The sequence below is a fragment of the Colias philodice genome, chromosome 3 (assembly GCF_061535455.1).
Source record: "Colias philodice isolate Cphi_HAF_F1 chromosome 3, ilColPhil1 Martin Lab GWU primary, whole genome shotgun sequence".
NCBI classification, from domain to species: domain Eukaryota; kingdom Metazoa; phylum Arthropoda; class Insecta; order Lepidoptera; family Pieridae; genus Colias; species Colias philodice.
The window spans coordinates 8507211-8528259 of record NC_143088.1 but is presented as its reverse complement, the minus strand read 5'-3'; the positions used below and the strand labels follow the sequence as shown (position 1 = coordinate 8528259).

The following is a 21049-nucleotide window of genomic DNA, read 5'->3' as shown; positions in this document are numbered from 1 at the left end:
ACTAAAAAGTAATAACTATTACGTCTAAAAATTTCAGACAGATTTTTTTCGTGAAAACTTTTTTTTTATTTTTATATTTAATGTATCAATGTACTGTATATTTTAATGTAGATACCTTTAAATCGATGGAAGTGTTTTTTTCAAAAACCTTTTCTATATTCCACAAAATCAAAGAACTCAAGGATAATTCTTTTTTTGCTTTAAATCTTACATCTCTTTCTGATTTGGTTTGTTTGGTCGACGACTAAAATTAAACAGAATAAGTACATTATTTAAATTATATGAATATATTAATTGTTTCGCTTTAAAGAAAAATACAATTTGATTTATTAGAGTTTTGCATAATATACCGGTTGGTCCATAATATCCATTTTTAAGACGCAGAATTCAAATAATCAATCAAATGCCCGAATTAATTTACAAGTGCCATTTAAAATTTACATGTTAATAATATTTTTTCCACAACTTTAATTTATTTCTGCAAGTGTATTGACATTTTTTGTTGTGCTTATTGACGTCTTTCAGGTTCATTGTTCAATTATTAATTAGTACAGGTATCTCTCCAAGAAGGATTTAAATAAAATTATTAAATTGCACAAATAAATTAAAATAAAAGCATTTGTGTTTGCCCCAAGCTTGCCCATAACGTTATTGTAGATCTTTAATTAATTAAATTCTGTCATTGGAATCAATTGAAAAATTTCTTGATGGGCATTTTCTACCCAAAAACATAGAGCGTAACATAATTCGTTTTCCTGAAATATTAAAAAAAATCCCAACGATAGAAAACAAATCTTTATTTGATTATGTCGTCATGTAGGATGCAGGTGCAGAAACGCAAAATAAACCGTAAGCGCATAACTTAACCGATCGAGTTTTCGTTAATCTGAATAGCCCTGCAAAAAAATTAGAGTAGTACAGTGGAGTATTTATATAACGGTTCAATATCAGATCGTGCCGGCGGACGGCGCGACGCTTAACTTTCGATTACCCGATGTTTTTACATGTGAAGTGTGTACAGAAGGTCTGCAGTGCATTCCACGGGCTGGCCTAGAAACTTTTGAGGCAATGTCAAGGGTAACTGACCCGCTTGCAAGCTATCAAGTATTCATCTTGCATTTCATCTCCGCTATTTTTTTGCACACTCTTCCACGTTTAGATCCTATTTATCTTTCCTATATAATATAATAAGGGAAATTATGAAATGGTAGAGTTCGCATCTAAACAACATTTATTTCTAGATACCATCACACTAAATCTGGAAATCTAGCCAAGACGAGAAAGCAAATTAACAATTAATCTCTTTATTTACGGACGAGCGCGACAAGTACTTAATAGCTTGGACGGTAATTTTCTCTATGAAGGATTACATAGATGATTCATCACCGAGCATCAGTATGCAAGTACTTCTTGTAGTGAAAAAAAGCAAAAGAGAAGGGTCGACATACCCCAGGCCGGCGACGGCATTGGCGCCACCGGCCGGTTCCCAGCGTAACGGTGCGAGCTTTCCAAGTATAGCCAACATTAGCCTCATCGCTAACTATTTTTAGCACCGCCATCGCCATATCAATAGGAGCTTCAATTGAAACGCAAGAAATAGACTTCCATAATTAGATTTGATTTTAAAATCTTCTGAGAAAACACATCATATTTTTGTGATACATTTACTTTATTTATTAAATTCGCATTAAGGCCTACGTCGATATTTATAGAAGTGTCAAGGGATTCCCTAGGATTAGAATGAGAATCTTAACGATCTAATCACTTTATGAATTAATTAATACTGTGAATCATTAGTCACATAAATTAATAAAGTCGTTAAAATCGTGCCAATGTTATTTCCTCGTTGTTTAAAAATATGAATAAAGTTAATCGATCCATCTGGAGCAGTGCAGAGCAGCAAAAATTTGAGTAAATTTAAATAATTGACTAATTTAAAAACTAATAATATTATTTTTATATGCACCTTTAATTATTACAAGGTCATAAAAAAGGAAAAGTGATTTTAAAGGAAATTTAAATTACAGCCTAGATGTTTTTGTTTTTTGGTTGTTTTTGCCGAGCTTTGATGAGCGTCTATGGCAATCAAATTAAATTTTTTCTAGAACACATTTCAAAGTCAAATACTTATAAATAATGCATGATTATTACTTAACAATTACGCAGTTATGGTTGAAAATATATGACTACTGTTATCATTAGTAGATGCTTCTGTTTATAAATCCATAGTGCAAGTAAATTAGTTTTTATAATAACGTCTAGAAAACTCTGGATTTCTATCTATTTTAAATTTTGTATTTTACTTACTACTCAATATAAATTTAGGATGTTGATTGTTGGTACATAAGGGATTCTGGTACTTATAGTATAAAAGAAAGCGTGAACGTGGATATGCGTCTCTGAAGCCTTAGTAAAGACTTACATACATTTTTTGGAAATGTACGGACCAAACACTTACATCTCATTTAACAATTAAAATAGTAAAATGTCTGATAAAAAGATACATAAGTATATATTTAGTACCTGCTCATAAAAATTCTCAAAAACGGCGATACTGATTCGGTTGATAAAATCCAGACACTTAAAACGATAGTCATTAGAAACATAAATCATTCTCGCAGCCATAAATCGTTTTTTAATTTAAATTTTCTGTTTAAGCTAAAAAATGAATGATTAAAAATAAAGATGTAACGCGTTTCATTAAAGAAACGAATCTTAAATGGCAGCCAAAGCTGACATTGACATATGGTAGGGTCAGCAAAAAAGAAAATAAAAATAACCTAAATGGATAAATAATTTAATTTGCTTGTTGACAAACTGTTTTGTTATAGTATTTGTGTTTTTATATGAATTATATTCACGTATACAGAATGCAACAAAATCCCCATAATACTCGTAATGAGCCCATAAAACTGAACAACTTTTCCCAAAGAACATGTATGTCAAATTCATTGTCATGGTAAATTTATGATAAAAAGTATTATAGGGAAAATCAAATATATTTTAGTGATTTTACTTTACCCTATTTTAGAATACGCTTATTCTGTACCCACTGGAAAAAAAGCCCTCGTGAGAAGCGATACTTGTATGAAATAACATTTCTACCAAATCTTTCGGAAGACTTTATGTCTATGTGGAAATGTTCACAATGCAAGATATAATCAAAATATTTGTTTTTTTTTTTTGCTAAGATATCCCCATATTCTAATACAAAGCTATTCTATTGCGTTAACCTTATATTGTTGCAATCTATCGTTGGAGATTTGTAAATAGTGACTGTTAATCGAAGCTAATTGTATAATAATATTATTATAGTTTTCTAATTTAAATCTTTTAACATCTCTATAAAATATTATGGAGCTAAGTATGGAGCTATTATAATTCAAAATGGCTAGGTGATTTTGACACTACCTCTGAAAGATCGAGGCATAGGTTTTTGGTCGGAGATTATGTTGTTGTTTTTATTTTTGTGTAGTATTATTTACCAGCGACAAGGCCTTTTATACAATTTACATATTAGTTTTTTTGAATATTTTGCATTTGGAAATTTAAAGGTTTAAATCGGTAACATATTATGCTCAAGGTCACAAAACACCTTTCTAATCACATGTTGAAAATAAACTTTTATCAATAACATAAACAAATTTAAATGTTGCATATAGGAGATGGCAAGTACTCACTTACAGATCGGATTAACTTGACAATTGAGGACAAAATTAATCAAGCGAGGATCCGTTATAACAGATGAACAAGTATTGAAGTCTCGGTTTTTTCCAGTCTGATCAAACACACCTTAAATAAATACATTAATTTTACACATCTTGATATTGATTATAGGACGTCCATGTTACATAACAATTCTATGCATTATATCAAGGATATTACAAGGAAATCATGACGCTGTCGCCTATGGAAATATAGTCGAAGTATTCTTCTTACATACCTACTTATTACAGAAAAACCATTTTTAACCTTTTGCTGGCTCGGAGGATCCCTATATTCTCTGAAATTTTTTTGACTGCACTTTCACTTGGATGTTATCTTGTGGTGAGGACTGATTTTGTTTCACCATAGAAAATAAATAAACATCCCACAGAAAATATAATGGTCAATAAGTATATGGAGCGTGATCATAATAAGTTCAAGCAGATAAGGAAAACACAAGCACGTCAATTCGTTTGTTTAGTGTTTCAACCGCCTCGATTTTTTCTCGATTGACATTCCACACGACAATATAATTAAAAAATCTACAAATTATCATTCAAAAAAAATATACGACTATATCATCATCATTGCCCATTTACATCTATTTCAGACGATTATCGTAGTGGGTAAGGAGTCTCTATCTACTGCACTTCTTACGATGGCTATGTATCCCAATACGCGATGCACACGTGCGCCCACATTTGGGACACATTTGTTCTCCAGGGAGTTAAGCGGAGACGGGTAGTTGTTTGGGCGTGTCGTTTTTGTCTTCTACGTTAAAAATACAACTAAGTATTTATTTTTTTACTTTCAAAAATTTACAAATACTAATATTGTTTAACTTACTCATCAAAACTATTATTGTTCAGTTGTTTGTTTAATATGAACTTGATCGTGGTAATTTCGATATAAATTATCTACAGTATAAAGCATAATGACATTCTCAAATTTGCACACCTTCATTGGTCTGCTCGAACATCATTTTGCACATTTGACTGAATTATTACTGTTCCCGTTAAAAAAAATAATACTTGTAAACATGGAGACGCGCCAGACAAAATTAAATTAAATATTTATATTTCATAATCTTAAAAAGTAAAAATAAAATGTTTACCGACTTGTAACAATCGAAGCAGTAATTGATAGCGGAAGTAGAAGTTTATGATAATAAATTAATTTCAAATTAATGAACAATTGAATGAAACTACAGATCACATAAAGATCTCTATGAATGAAAACTTAAATGTATTGTCTTCATTTTCAACGCGATCAATTCAACAATGCTTAACTTTTAGACATATTTTTTTTAATTAAACTTAATGAAAATGTGAAACGTGTAGTATTTACTTACCCGTTTAAAATAATTGAACTAGATTAGACACTATCTTATCTTATTTTATAATAAATACATAAATTGCACATACTTTAAATTATAGGCAATTACTGAATTCAGAATTTGATACTCCTAATTATGTGAAATGTATTATAAACCTACCACCTATAATAAATTTTACCGCTATAATTGTATTCTAACACTTTATACTAAATATTAAGATAAGTATTATAATTTCCAATTTTTATAAATCAGTATAAAATAAAAATATTATTTAGAAATTAAAAATGGACCGGTAATAATTAATGATAACCTAACAATTACATTATTTTTTTCAATTTTTCAACCACAGACTATGTCAAAAATTTTCTACATTAAGTTACCTGTGAAAATGTGCTGAATTTTTTTTCACTCATTTTTAAATGCCGTGTGGAGCCGTATTAAATACATAAATATAAATTAGTCTTAAGTCGTAATATTGATCAAATATTTTGTATTTAATATTATTTTTAAACTAGATAAGTATATAAAAAAAAAATATAAAACTCAATGAACCTTCTTAGAAATTCAATACTTTTTTATGAATTTATTTCTAAACGTTCTAGAATGTTTTTTAAAAATAAAGAAATCGATGGAATCGCCGCTGGCTGCTGGCCGCTGCCCTATTGAGGCCGGCTACAAGTGGCAGACACGCCGCTTGCCGTCACACGGGTCGTCAATAGCCACATTGTGCTTATTGTCACCATTCAGTATGATGACCCCACTGCACACTAGAATAACAATCAAATCAACGAACACCGGAACATGTAGTAACTGCTTAACAATTTCTCACTTGACTATTTTCCAGTGAACGGTGACTTTGACACACCCCCAAGTACATACGATCTGCAATAAATATCACGTATTGCAGGCATTTCGTTAATACGTGATGTACCAGAGTATACTCGTGATTCGTGATTTAATATTACAATTATTGAAAGAAGTGTCTGTAATATAATAACAACTAGTTTAGAAAGGAATTGACTATCATGTATGAGCATTAAGAGACTAAAGTGTAACACATGTTATTATCAGTAACATTTTACAAGATTGAGTACGTACCACAAAAAAAAATGAGATAACCCAAAAAAATAAATCGTAAAACTGACAAAATAAAAAAGACTTAAAAACAAACTACCCAGGAGGAGCCGGAGCGAGCAGCTAGTTATACATAAATCGTGATTAACGTACATATCGATTACATGGAAACAATAATTAATTACTTATGGATAATCGATATACAATATGTTAACAAGCATTGTTTAGAATTTTTAATTGATGTTACATAATATGTAGTGTAACTGCAATTGGAAATTCTAATCATTATCAACGCTCGAACTTAAATTAGACTGTATCAAATATAACACTCTGTGGAACTGTAAGAATAAAATAGATGTATGTATAACAATTTGTATTTAACTACTATGCTATCTTTTCTTTCTATGTTATTTGAATTAAAACTTAAGGGTATCTAGGTACCTACTAGCTTCATCAACAGATATCTTTTCAAATGGATAGATGAAATAAAATCAAGTCTTCATAATTTAGATGTTTATGTGCGTTTTATTTGTGTGGTATTTATGGCTTTTTACAATCATAGTGCTTATTATAATATAGGAACTTCACAGGACACTAAATAATAAATAAATAAAATCTTACATAATATTATGACAGAAAGAAGAAATTAAAAAGTGTATCATCATTTTATAGCGTTACATGACGTAAGTACTAGGTATAAATAGATACGTTCTCTTGTAACGTTTATATTGAACTTACTGATTACTGAAGCATACCCGGAATAATTTATGTAAATATTCAAATACAGAGAGATAAAATAGATGAGTTGATAAGAAAATTATCGTATTAAATAATAAAATATTACACTTTTGTTACGTCTACACAAATCTTTACAAGTAGGAGTGAACAATGAACATGCTTCTTTATACACCACTATTTTATAATGGGGAAATTTTGCATAGATACCTCCGACTCCCTGGGATGGAGTTGTGGTTATTTCAGATTCCTACCGAAACCCCACACTGTTCTGTCGCACTGCTTTGGGCGGAACTGCGGGAACGGTTCGTACAGACTCTATCGCGTTTCCCGCCCAAAAGATGCCCGTTTCCAGGCCCATTCTCACCTGCACTCAGTTGGACAGCTTACAGGTGACGGCATTGTGCTAAATCTTAGGTATTATTTTATGCTCTTATATCGTTGTTTATACGTCACCTGGTGGTTCAAATAATCCTGCATCTATATTTTGGCATGGGACTGCAGTAGTCTATAACCATCTATAACAGTCTTTAACATTCTATGTGTAGATATGTTGAGAAGGTACGTCATTCCTGATAAATATAAAACAATGAATATAGACTAAGCAATGTACTAATTATGCTTTAATCGTTTTTCTATATATTATTTAATTGTTCAATGGAATGTATGGTGTGTTAAGATAACTTATACACATTTATATGTCGAATAAATATTTAGTATATAATTATATAATAAATAATCATTACGATATAGACAAAGCCATTAAAGATTTACTACCTACTGTTTAAAGGAATCTTTACCAAGAGTATATATCATACGTAGGTACTACCGTATCTACTTGTGTTTAGGAAATGTATCAAATTTCGAAGAAAAGTATCTGTAGATATTCCTACTGCACCTAATCAGAAGTCGATGCACCAAAAACGAGTCCACCAAAAAATTTATAATTACATTAACCGCGAAAGAAAATGTTAAAAAAGTCTTATTATTAATTTTAAAAAGTATTTTAAAAATCAAAATATAAAGCGGATTTAGTGACCGTGTTATTCTTGATGTTATTATGTGCTACTATGTCATTTATGTCTAAGTTTAGGTTTTACTGCCACTACAATGAATGATCCGCGCGGCCGTGACTGTAAGCACGATCAGCGTTTCTTTTCACACGCAAAACAAACATGCAATGCAGCGAAAATTCTTATGAGTTAAAACTAATTTAATAAAATATCGCCAAATGCAATGCTTTCTACGAATTTTTTAATTTTTGGAAAAAATGTCTTTTTTTTTAATGTTGTGAATTTCAAAATAAGTATCGCTCATTGAGATTGTATTTGGTTTTTTAGATATTTAATTGATTTGAAGAAATAAAAAAATAAAATGTGCAATTTAGCACCAACACCATTATTATTTATCTTTTTAATTAATGTTTTATAATGCAAATGTACCTAAATGTACCCAATGTCAAAAAAGGAATCCAATAAAACCTCGAGAGCCAAAATACATCGAACTCTCTGTACAGTTGTTTGTAAATGTAATGTAAAGTTTGGCGAAATTTAATCAGTCTTTAGAAATATTACGAATGTATTTTATTTTATACCTGTTCCATATTCACAGAAAACCAAACGTTTTAACCTGAAGATTCCCACAGACCAGATGTTATTAAATATCATGTAAATATTTGTGTAAAATTATGTATTGAACTAAATAAGGGAGCGTCCATTAATTACGTGAGGCGCTTTTTCAATTTTTTTAATTGATTAAATGGACCAAAAGAGTAGGTATAATTTGTTTTGTTTCAATTGGAAAAAAATTGCGTGATATTTGCTGAGACCCCTCCTCTCCCCAACGTAAGGTTAGATGAGATATGACTCGATCCCCTCCCCCCCCTAAAACACCTCACGTAATTTATGGACGCCCCCTTAGGTAAACATTCAAATATTGATTACGACGTTTTCGGCATAGATTATTCGAGTTTGAAGATATTATTAGAATATAGAATTTTAACACAGTGGCTACATTTCCGTTGTAAACAATAAACCTGTTTAAACATTTTGGTTTGTTAGACTAATTTCTTTATAAATTATCATGTGATCTATATCTAAATACGCAAAATGTAACACGTAGGCCCATTATATATACGTACCTACTAGATGTTTTGTGACGTAGGCCCAGTAAATGTTGTAAACAAGTCATGTGCGAATCCTATCCTATCCTACTAATACATATTATAAATGCGAAAGTTTGTGAGGATGGATTAATGTGTATGTTTAGGTGTGTATGTTTGTCACTCTTTCACGCAAATACTACTGACCGATTACAATGAAATTTAGCACAGATTTAGAGGGTAACTTGGATTAACACATAGGTTTTATCCCGGAAATCCCACGGGAACGGGAACTATGCGGGTTTTTCTTTGAAAAACGAAGCCGTAGGGGGAAAGATAATTTGGAAAATCCAAAAGTGCACGCCTCATAATTTTTTTTTAATAAATATTTATTAATTATTATTTTTGTTTATTTAATAACAATTAAACCACATCGAATCAGACCCTGAAAAATGAAAGGGTTCTATTCCTGAGCATACTCAAGCGTAAGAGAAATAAAAATAACTGCGTTAAAAACAACCGACTTCATAAACAGAAAAGTAAAAAATAAAAAAGATTTGATATTATTAATTACTACATATTATTTAGATGTGCTATTTATTAAATAGGTTTGATGTCGGTGCACGGGCTTAATACTAGTGTTTGGCACCGACTTCAAACCTATTTAATAAATAGCACATCTAAATAATATGTAGTAATTAATAATATCAAATCTTTTTTATTTTTTACTTTTCTGTTTATGAAGTCGGTTGTTTTTAACGCAGTTATTTTTATTTAATACTTTTTAGTGTATTTATCAACACGAATCAAACGAGCCCAATCTCGATATAATTGAGTCAATATATTACTGAGTTCCTAAGGCCACCTTCCGATTCCATCATCAAATCAGCTCTATGTCATGATAATGTTTCATCGCTATCCAATTTACATAAGTATACAAAATTTCAGCTCAATCGGTTACCAGGAAGTGAATCAAAGTTACTTGCTACATTTCAATGAAGTCATCGAGTACAGACAAAAATGCTCATAAAATAAAAACTACTAGGTCTATCCGAATAAAATTTTTATGGGACCAATTCGACACCATCCCGCATCGAACAAAAAAAGAATCACGTAAATCGGTTAAGAAACCTAGGAGTAATCGGTGTACATACATCCAAAAAAAAAAAAAAAAAAAATTATACCGGCCGAATTGATAACCTCCTCGTTTTTTTGGAAGTCGGTTAAAAAAAAGACTCGATTAGTAAAGTATTTCGGTCGCTATCGTGTTAACAAGAAAAAGGATCCGCACATACAGACACACGGACGTCCAAGACAGAACTTTTTTAAACTGTTTTTTAACTAGTTTAAATAACAAAAATGACATCAAAAATATCATGAACGTTAAAAATAGTGTTTTTTCTTAATATGTGTGTGTATGTATTATCTTACAAGTGCAATGTATGATACATAAAGACATTTTAAGTTTGAAAAATCAGATGTTTTGCGCGAAGTGACAGTAGTACCCACCTCAACGCTTCGCTTATGAGGCGTGCAATAGTCTAATCTATTTGTAAAAACACTAAATACGAAAGTATCAATAACCGTAAGTATCATCACCTCAAATAATAAAAAAGAGCGGTGCGTGCGGTTGGAGTACACGTGTCAGAAGTGAAACTTCTTTGGCAAGGTTCAAGATAGGTATCAAAATCGTCGCTCTACTCCATGACGTGTCATTGCCATAACGCGACCAGGAAAATTTACTCTCAACGAGCCAAAAATTTAATGGTCGCCATTATTCTGGAAGTTCAGATTAAATAAGCATTATACAGGGTGTCCCACTGTTGGTATACTAAGCTCAAAGGAGGTTATAGTTTTGCATACGCTGAGTTCGTAAAAAATACTTATAAAATTCCAGACGCATTTTTTTTTCAAATAGATGAATTCTTAAAACTCTATGTGTACACTCATAACAAGCAACCCGCCCAACTTTGCCACCAGCACATGAGCTATCGTTTAAGATTATGTTTTCATAGACAAAATGCTCACATTAGCGAAGCGGTATATGCCGGCTGCACCAAGCTAGCGAAGAAAACATGGATTTTCAGGAAAAATTCAGCAAAAAATTTTTGACGTAATTTTGTTTTTTAAGTATTTTTTACGTGATCAGTGTATGCAAGAATACAAGTTCCTTCGCGCTTAGTATACCGAAAGTGGGACACCCTGTATATACTGTGACAATAACATATTGTTGGTTGGTACTACGAAAACTGTGTTTATGAATACACAATATAATTTCAACCTGATACTCAATCTTGACCACAATTACGCTTAATTCAACAAACTCAATACTCATTCCGACAATATATTTGTATATATTATATACTAGCGGTCCGCCCCGGCTTCGCCCGTGGTACATGTTTACGTTTTCTCTACATAAAAACCATCCTCGTACTTCAAGGAATATAATAAAAAAAGAATTATCGAAATCGGTTCAGCCGTTCTCGAGTTATGCGCTTACCAACACATTTTGCGATTCATTTTTATATATAAGAAGATATACAACTTTAATACACTGGATGAATTAATTCCGCTGTGTTCTGGTATTTCTCAATAGAAAACAAAAACCACGTGTAATCAGTCAGCGAGATAAAGACAACAAAGACTTTATTCAGAAAGCTGCATAATATTTTTACGCATAAATACTGATGTTTTTAATGTAACGTGTTAGCATCTATTATATTTTGTATTTAAACGGAAGAACTTCCGTCTTGTATCAAACATGTTTTACGTATTTATAACAGTCTGAAATTATAAAAAATTAAGAACGTGATAATATGTAACAATAACACTGAATTGATGTTAGAATGAGGATAAATAACAATGCAGTTTAAAACGTTTATATGCATAATGTGTGGGGGTTACAAATAAATGATGCAATCATCATCATCGAAGTATATAATCATCACAACGTATATAACGTGATTCTCTGAAACAACAAACGTTTAATTATTGACCTAATCGAAGTTATATAATCTATACGGCAAATTTTTGTAGACCATACTGTCTTATCGACGTCCGTCTTATATTGAATCAATATAAATGCAATCAAGTTGACGACTGACGAGTCACAGTTACGTGCTATCTTCATCTCGTTACTGCATCTGTTAATAAGAGCGATAAGAATATTTTTTGTTATCAAATCAAAAAAATTAAGAAAATTTTCCCACTATGTTGTTTGTACTATGTAGGTATTGGTGTTTAATTTTGCAACCTTATTTTTAGAGTCTGTTTATTCTCTGGCTTAGGCGTCTAGATAGAAGAAGCTGATAATTTAATAAACCAATAAAAAGTACCGACATAAATTATGTGACTACAGCGAAGATATAATTGTTTGATATCCTATTTAGCAGTTCCGTAGCACATTGAAATCAAAATTCATTTCAAATATTTATGTATGAATTAATCGTCGATTTCATTAATAATATACGATATGGAAACGCCAAGTAAATTCCAAGCTACAAAAAGTTCACATTGTATAATTAAGTTTTTCAATCAGATTAATTCTTGTAAGTAAAAACATAGCACATGCACATGTTGAGGTACCTAGTTAAATGTTATTAATGTAAACGAGTGAATTGTATATGTTATGGACCAAGTGATAAATTGGGCAGTATACATAATGCACGGTCATTATGAAAAATGCCCAATATGAGAGTGCAATTTGATAATAATTATCAAATAATCAAATTGACCGGGTATTATACATATTGCCCATCACCTTTTGGGCAGAGTAAAACAAACATATATAATTACAATTTTTTTTATTGTTATTGTCATTTAACTTAAAATAAACTAAATATTAAACCACTTAAACAATCATGCTCATTATTTGGATTAATTACCAAGGACTTCTACCTTAAAAATCCACTAGTTTTTGCATTTAAAACTTAAGGAAAGTCATATTAAAAATATAATTAAATTTAAAACAAAAATTTCACAACGTACCTTTGTTTTATAGAAATGACTTATAGTTCAGGATCCCTCGCCCATTTTTGTGTGAGCCAAGTGATTACTATCAAGCTAATTTTCCGTGAGTAGCTTTATTTTGATGAGACGATCAATAATTTCCTGTACGAAACTCTCGATAGTGGTAGCTAACAGAGGTAACAAGGATAAAATTTTTTGATTTGATGGTTCTCAAATATTAGAACACTGTGTTGTGTGTGTTCTTCTAACAAATATTTATTAGAACAACTGCCACTGTGATGGCATTTTGAGGTACACAACTTTTTGGCTTTGCGACAACTTTTCAAGCTTTATTATCAAATTGCCCAATTGTCATGTAGCATTATAATAATGACCGTGCAATGTGATAAATAATGAAGTTAAGATAGTAATTAATCACTTAGCCCTTAGATCATTAAGTAATGGATAACACACGCAGGCGTTTCCCCTTTTGCCGAGGTATAAGATTATTCGAATCGAAAAATCTTATGCTTTCATAAAAACTACTTGCGTAATCGATTACGAACACTCTGCGTATTCGTAAAACATCGAAAGGACGTCTGCGAGTGCTCCGCTAAAAATGCCGTTTTGCACTGTCAAGTCTTGCAGAAGCAATTCAAACATGTCGAATATTAAAAAAGATGGAATAACCTTTCATTTGTGTATATTTTTTTATTTTTTTAACGTACATTTCTAATTAAATGCAATTTCTAATAATCGTCGATGTATCGTTTAGCGATATGATCAAGACAAATAATCGAGTCATGTGTGTACTCGATCATTGATGCGGCCTCACGAGACTATCATGGAAAGAAAATATACAAATTTAATCTTTATGAACTAAGCGATAAAGTTGAATTTAGAACGCGATATTGAACCGCACTCCCCACGAGACTATAAAGTGATGTAGCGAGACTATCTTGAAGAGAAAATATACAAATTTAATCTTTATGAACTAAGCGATAAAGTTGAATTTAGAACGCGATATTGAACCGCACTCCCCACGAGACTATAAAGTGATGTAGCGAGACTATCTTGAAGAGAAATTCAAATTTAATCTTTATGAACTTAGTGATAGAGTTGAATTTAAAAACTCGTCGCTTAAAAGGTCGTTAATTTTTACGACTTTCTTAGTGACGGACTGCTTTTAACTTGAACGTCGATAAAAAAATATTTTTCTAAGTATAATTTGAAATGAGATGAGAATTAATCTTTATTATATTAAAATTTTACACAACTGCATAAAAAGGAGTATAATGTTTATTTTGTAAGTCTTGTATATATTTATTAAAATTTACGCTCGGTTACTTTTAACTGGCAGAACATTTTAATGGTACGGAACCCTTCGTGCGCGAGTCCGACTCGCACTTAGCCGTTTTTTTTGTAATGTTAATCTTGTAACCTTTCTATTATGTAATCTAAGTATACTAATATTATAAAGCTGAAGAGTTTGTTTGTTTGTTTGAACGCGCTATTCTCGGGAACTACTGGTCTGATTTGAATAATTCTTTCGGTGTTAGATAGCCCATTTATCGAGGAAGGTATATATCATCACGCTACGACCAACAGGAGTGGAGCCACGGGGGTGAAACCGCGCGGAGCAGCTACTTTATTTATATGTATGTACGAATATTGCGTATATTTCAGATTTACAAAAAATCCTGCTTTAAGGGTAAGGTGGATTGAATGCTGTGGGAGAAAATCAGAATGGACACCTCGGTACAGAAATAATAAAAATTTCTGGAACGATATTTATTTTATTGAATATAATATGTGATGTGTTGAATAAATACATATTCAAATACAAATAAAATGGCGTTTTAGGGTTTTTCATATGCATATAATAATGATGAAAACGTTACAAATGACCTGTGTTGTATTTTTTATGAATATAATATTAATGTTATTTCTAATTTCAACAAAATTATTATTTTTGTAATATCGATATGGTTACATCCCTTTAGAGCGATTGTATTATTACGTATATGTATAGAGATTTTTCTGTGTAATCGATGTATGTGTGCAAAAACATGCTAGTCTGTCCATTTTGTAATAGTTTGAGTTTGTAAAGACACAAATTATTTTTGTGAATGTGTGATTGTGTTTGAAAGTGTGAGTTACCCTCCCCGCACCAAAACCGGCAGAAAGTTTAGTTAGAACATTTGCCAGCGTGCTCCATCCATTACTTAATGATCTAAGACTTAGCCCAATAAAGCTAGACATTATTCATAATGCTCGTGCATTATAAATAATGCCCGCATTGTCTTTAAATAAAGTTCTTCAAACATTAATTTTCTCTTTGAACTGTTGAGCAAATGAACATTTAACAGAGTGCCTGGGGGTCTTCACCTCGGATTAGAGTTATAGTGAATGAATTAATATGATCGATGTAGGATATTGTTTTTTAAACTATAAATTGCAATGTTTACCCAATTTTTTTTGTGCACTCCATTGTTTCATTGTTTAAACAAATTATTGTGAAAAATTCATGTTTGACCATAGAGGCGGTCCCAAGAAGTAGTGATATACTGAAGCTGGGAGGTAGAGGACATAAAGGGCTATCCGAATCACCCCCATATATATTATGCGATTTTTCGTATTTTCGGAGTTATTTATTTATTTATTTATTTATTATTCTTTATTGCATTAAAAATACATAAATACACATAACAAAGACAATACTACAGAAACAGCAAAGGGCGGCCTTATCGCTAGGTAGCGATATCTACCAGGCAACCCAACAATCAGAGGAAATTTAACAATATGATGTGGGTGAGCAAAGGCAATAAGGCAATACTAACACATTGAAAAATGTACAAAATAAACATATACAAAGCTAACTACTTACTAATAGTAATATAAAATACATAAAAATAATGATATAAATAAATACATAAATACGATAATAATTATAATAAATAGTTATCTATACATACACTTACATACAATACATACAATAAATACATAAATACATATACAAATATATATCCATAGCACACATATATACATGATAAATATTAGTAACTATGCAGAAAAGAGGGAATCAGAAAAATAGAATAAAACAAGAAATAAAAATAACCGTAAATACGACAGCTATACAAAATTACTCAAGAGATAGATAATAATTTTTTAATAAAAATTTAAAAGCGTTCAAATTTTGAGCACATCTGACCTTTGTGGGGAGAGAGTTCCATAATTGAACCGCACGAACTGTAAACGAATTGTGAAAGAATTTTGTTTTGTGAGCCGGAATCAGAAGTAAAAGGTTAGTAGAGGAGCGTAGATTACTCGAGCTCAAGTATTTGAATTTCTCTCGAAGATAGCTTGGAGCTTTTGGATCAAACAACACACAGTACAGAAGATGAAGGATATGGGAGTTTCGCCTCAGTCGGATAGGGAGCCATTTCAGTCTCTTACGGAAGTCGGAGACGTGATCAAATTTTCTCAAACCAAAGATAAATCGGATGCAGAAGTTTTGGAGTCTTTCAAGCCTATCCAACTGGGCTTCAGAAAGGTCAAGGTAGGAAAAATATACAGAAGGCGATTATTAGATGATTACCTTCGTGTTCGTAAAGGATAGTGAAAGAGATGCAAAATGTATCTGCCCCATAGGCCATACCACAAAACACACGCAAGAGGACACGAGAATTCATAGTCTGAATAATTGAGACCCTCAAGTGCCTCCGTTTCTCTCAAAGTGTGTCGGTTATTATGGTAATTCAATACATCTGCGTATGTTTTATGATAAGTTTTTTATCTTAATCACCTAATTATACATAAACCACATCTAGAAGATTTTTTTAATAAAAAATTAATTAGAATATCGACAACTTGTTAGTTAAGAATTTTCTTTAATACCTATTCTGTGAACTGCCGTTTATAAACACATATTAATGAGACAAGATGATTTAATTTAATATCATTCCTATTAATTATTATATTTAGAAAATGGCAACTATATGTTTAATTTTAAGGGTATTTAATTAGAGAAATGATTACTTATATGTCCGGTTTATGCATTACAGTTAATATTAAGATTAAAATTATTTAAATAATTAGTGTAGGTAATAATCAAATAAAAAAATATATTTTAAAATCATAATTTATATTATTGCTCTGGCGTTGCATTATTAGAAACCGTAGAATTTTAAGAAAAAAATATTTCAATATTTCTTTTATTTGTGTTTTTTTTTATAATGTTTAGTAATATGTAGTACCTAGGTACACTTACTTCCCCTTCTTATGATTTATATAAATTTCTAAATTAATGACGACGCGGTTGGTGCAGTGGTCAAGTAACTGCCTACTGAGCCGACGGTCCCGGGTTCGATTCCCGGTCAGGGCAAATATTTGTGTGATGAACTCAATTATTTGTTCTTGGGTCTGGGTGTTATTATCTATATATGTATATGTATTTATTAAATATTATATTTATCGTCCCCTAGTACCCACAACACAAGCCTTAATTGAGCTTACTGTGGGACTAGGTCGATTTGTGTAATAATGTCCTATAATATTTATTTATTTATTTATTATTTATTTATTTATCTTCTTCCTCATATTTCTTGTACATAAAAAATAAAAATGTAACTGAACCGTCTTCTTATTAAAATAAACATCCAAGATCTCTCCTGACACAGTTGCATTGTAAGTACATACCTGATAAAATTAGTTCAGGATTATATGATAGGTATTGCTTACACAATAAATACATACATGCAAATGTATTGTTTTATATGATTATACACGATTGTAATTATTTTTTATTGATTCAAAACATTATCAACTTGAGGTTTTATAGTTTGTTTACTGTTAGACTATCATTAAAAATTATGTTTTAATTTTTATGTTTGATCTCAATAAGTTCTTTCTGCGCAAATAAAACCATCTTCTAGAAAAGTTTGGTGACATAATATTTTCGACCATTTATTAGCTTTTATTAGGCAATTATCTGACGAAAGCTATAGTCATTTATCAAATATAAATGGTATTTATCGAAAACTAAAAATCAATACTTTCTCTAAGTATGTCTACATAATTTTTCAATCGATAGGATCGATAGTATTACCACAATGATATCAGAAAACTAATATTAGTGGTTAATTTACATATTAGGCAGATTATATAAAAATAAGTAAAAAATTTTAAATCTAGATCAAATCTTCCTTTATGAGTTAAATTAATAATTCAAGATCCTGTAGTAGGTACTTACGAAGCAAACATTTTGCTCTCTTAAGAAATGTAGGAGGATCCATCTTGCCAACTAATACGTGGGGAGTGACCTCTAGATCACCACACATTGGCGATGAGGAAAAAGTTAGCACGAAAAGCTCTGCAGTTAAGTTAATAGCGCTAATGAGGCTGCGAAGAACAAGAGCCACCGGGGAACGAGACGCTGGCGCCGCTCAAGTGCTGTCGCTTCATATAAACGAGATCACTCGGCGCGCGCACTCAGTGGAAGGAGGTTAGCGTTCGGTCGTGTCGTTAACAGTCAGACGCTCTGCGTTCGCGCACCCCGGCCTAGCGCCAGCACCGCGGTTTTGGACTGTCTAGATAAAAATGATATTCCTTTTTTAAATTTAACGTTTTGACGTTCGTGTAAATCGCGCCCTACAAACATTGTTGTTGCGAGTTCTAAATAATCATTCAAAATGGTCAGTGGAAATAAAAGCCCGAGCGATCCCATGAAAATTCCACCGAAAAATCGTGAAAAGAAAACTAACAATTACAAAAGAGCAAATATTTTTTCGAAAACATGGTTCATGTGGATGATGCCGACGTTCTGGCGGGGCTACAAGAGGGACCTATATGACGCCGATCTCACGAAACCTAAAGAAAACCATCATTCGGATAAGCTCGGCGATCGTTTGGAAAAGTAAGTGCGCAAAAATATTTATGTTCTTTACGTTGTAAGCTGTTGTTTAAACTGTGTTTTCGTGATCACTGCTTACTGAGACGTTTAGCATATCCATGTGAACAGTGTCATATGTAACCGATTCAATTTACAAATGACGACCTTATAGCACAAGGTAATGAAAAATAAAGAAGTTTAAACCAGTCATAGTCAAACGTTAGCAAAATATATTTTATTTGTTAAAAAAAATTGCAGCACGGTGTGATCTATATATAGATATATAAATCGGGTGTAACTACGTATTTATTTTATTGTAGAGATATATACAGAGGGTAGATTAATAAATACTAATTACGACACACATTGTCAAATCTAGTCAGAATAAACTTATTTTTTTTTTCTAAATAATAGCTACATCATTTAGATCAAATTTAAACATTACTTCTTACTACATCATAAATGAAAATGCTAATATTTAAATTGTATTTTGTTACACTTAATAAAAGGTAATACACTAAAAAACACACATTAACGATAAGCGTAGTTAGCGTTATTTAAAACAAAACAAATATCGACTTCAGCATACAATCCATTATTATTTTAAATAATCTGTCGTGTGCGCAACGTGTCTTTTCAATTTTCAGTCCATTTGTATAAAATCACGATGTATTATTATTCCATTAACAATGTATATAGGCTCTTTGTGTACGAAAGTGTTTACGATGTGCTACCCTCTCTGAATAAATTCAATGAAAAAAAAGTAAAAGTTTTCTGTCTGCGGTATTTTAAATACTTTTCCGTCGGCCGTAGATTATTTGGAGATTTTATAGAATGTGATATTATGTTTGCAGAATTTAAAATTCTTTATTATAATGAATATTAATATTTAATTGTGAAAATGAAAATAAAATCATTAGGTATAATTATTGTTTTCAATGTTCATGAATCAATAATAGGTAACCCAACCAATATCCAACAGAGAGTAATTTATAAAAAAATATTTTTTGAATTTGTTTCACTGGCACATAAGAATAATACTTGAATATTACAAATTTCTTCAATTTATCTGTAGAAATCTTCAATATGTAACTCAAAGTAAATTACAGGTTCATTTTATTTGTTTAGATGGTAGTGAACCATTAGAACACTTTCGTCATTAGAGTAAATATTAGCTTGTATAAATTATATGTATATAAGCCAAGAACTTAGCAAAATACTCCTATCATATTACACGTGCAAACTATTTGGTACTAATGTTATCATTTTATCATAATTTATTTTTTTGATATAATAAAACTCTCATGGAATAACGAATCCAACAACCTTACCTTTACCTTTTTCAGCTCTACGGACTATAACATGTTACTAGGATTATCGTATGTTAAATACAAATATAAATCTTTATTAGGTATTCAAAATGGTTATGAATAAGTAAATATAGAAATATGTACTTATTTATATCTTTTCACCGGGAGCCATTTTCTGTGTAAATACACACTCGTTACAAAGTAAACTATAGAACCATTCAGTTATGTATATTTGTTTGAATTAACTATTTAAACTGTAGGTGGTAAATAGGGTATACATAAAAAGTATAATCTGATGTCATGTTTTAATAAATTAATAAGCTAAAAAGCAAAAAAAATTCCCTTTGCTATTGTATTTTTCTAAATAAGTATCAGGTACACATTCTTCTAAATAGGTATCAGGTTTCTATCCTTATCATTGTCAAATTTAGGGTCAGAAGAGAAATAAAGCCAATGTCAAAAACATTCACTGTTATTATTCTGTATAAAAAAGTAGTAAAACGAAACCTCAAATTATGTGCCTATATCCTAAATAAGCGTTTTGGAAAACCAAGATAAAGAACAAGTTCTGTTTATCAAGTAAATTAAAAAAGACGTATCATGTATTAAAAAATATTTTTATACAGATTAATTAATACACAATTAAATTTAATTACACGAAAATATTTTAAGGAATGTTGAAACATAAAAGTGGATGTTTTTGCCACTTTTTTTATTATCTTCTATTTACTTATGAAAATTAAGAAAATATAAGATTGCATTCAACATGCAAATTAATTGTTGTTCTTATTTTTATAGAAAATTTAATGTCATGTTATAAAAGATTGCTGATTACTTACATTCTGTAATTTATAAAATAAAACAAAAAGATACATCAGCACATTACACCTTCGCATGTACAACCTGTAATACCTATGTTTTTATATAAGCTTCAAATACGCTTTACGAAC

General features: G+C 30.9%; 1 protein-coding gene across 2 annotated transcripts in view; it reads left to right on the top strand.

Annotated features, from left to right (window-relative positions):
- The first annotated feature begins 18366 nt into the window (after positions 1-18366).
- Positions 18367-21049, top strand: part of LOC149489851 (ATP-binding cassette sub-family C member 4-like) — a 36611-nt gene continuing 33928 nt past the window's right edge. Inside the window, exon 1 of one of the 2 annotated variants that reach the window (XM_089714578.1) lies at positions 18367-18813. In XM_089714578.1, coding sequence (XP_089570704.1) covers positions 18590-18813 — 224 coding nt within the window. In that variant the 5' untranslated portion in view covers positions 18367-18589. The remainder of the gene's footprint in view (positions 18814-21049) is intronic. The other variant, XM_089714577.1, reaches the window with a different exon arrangement.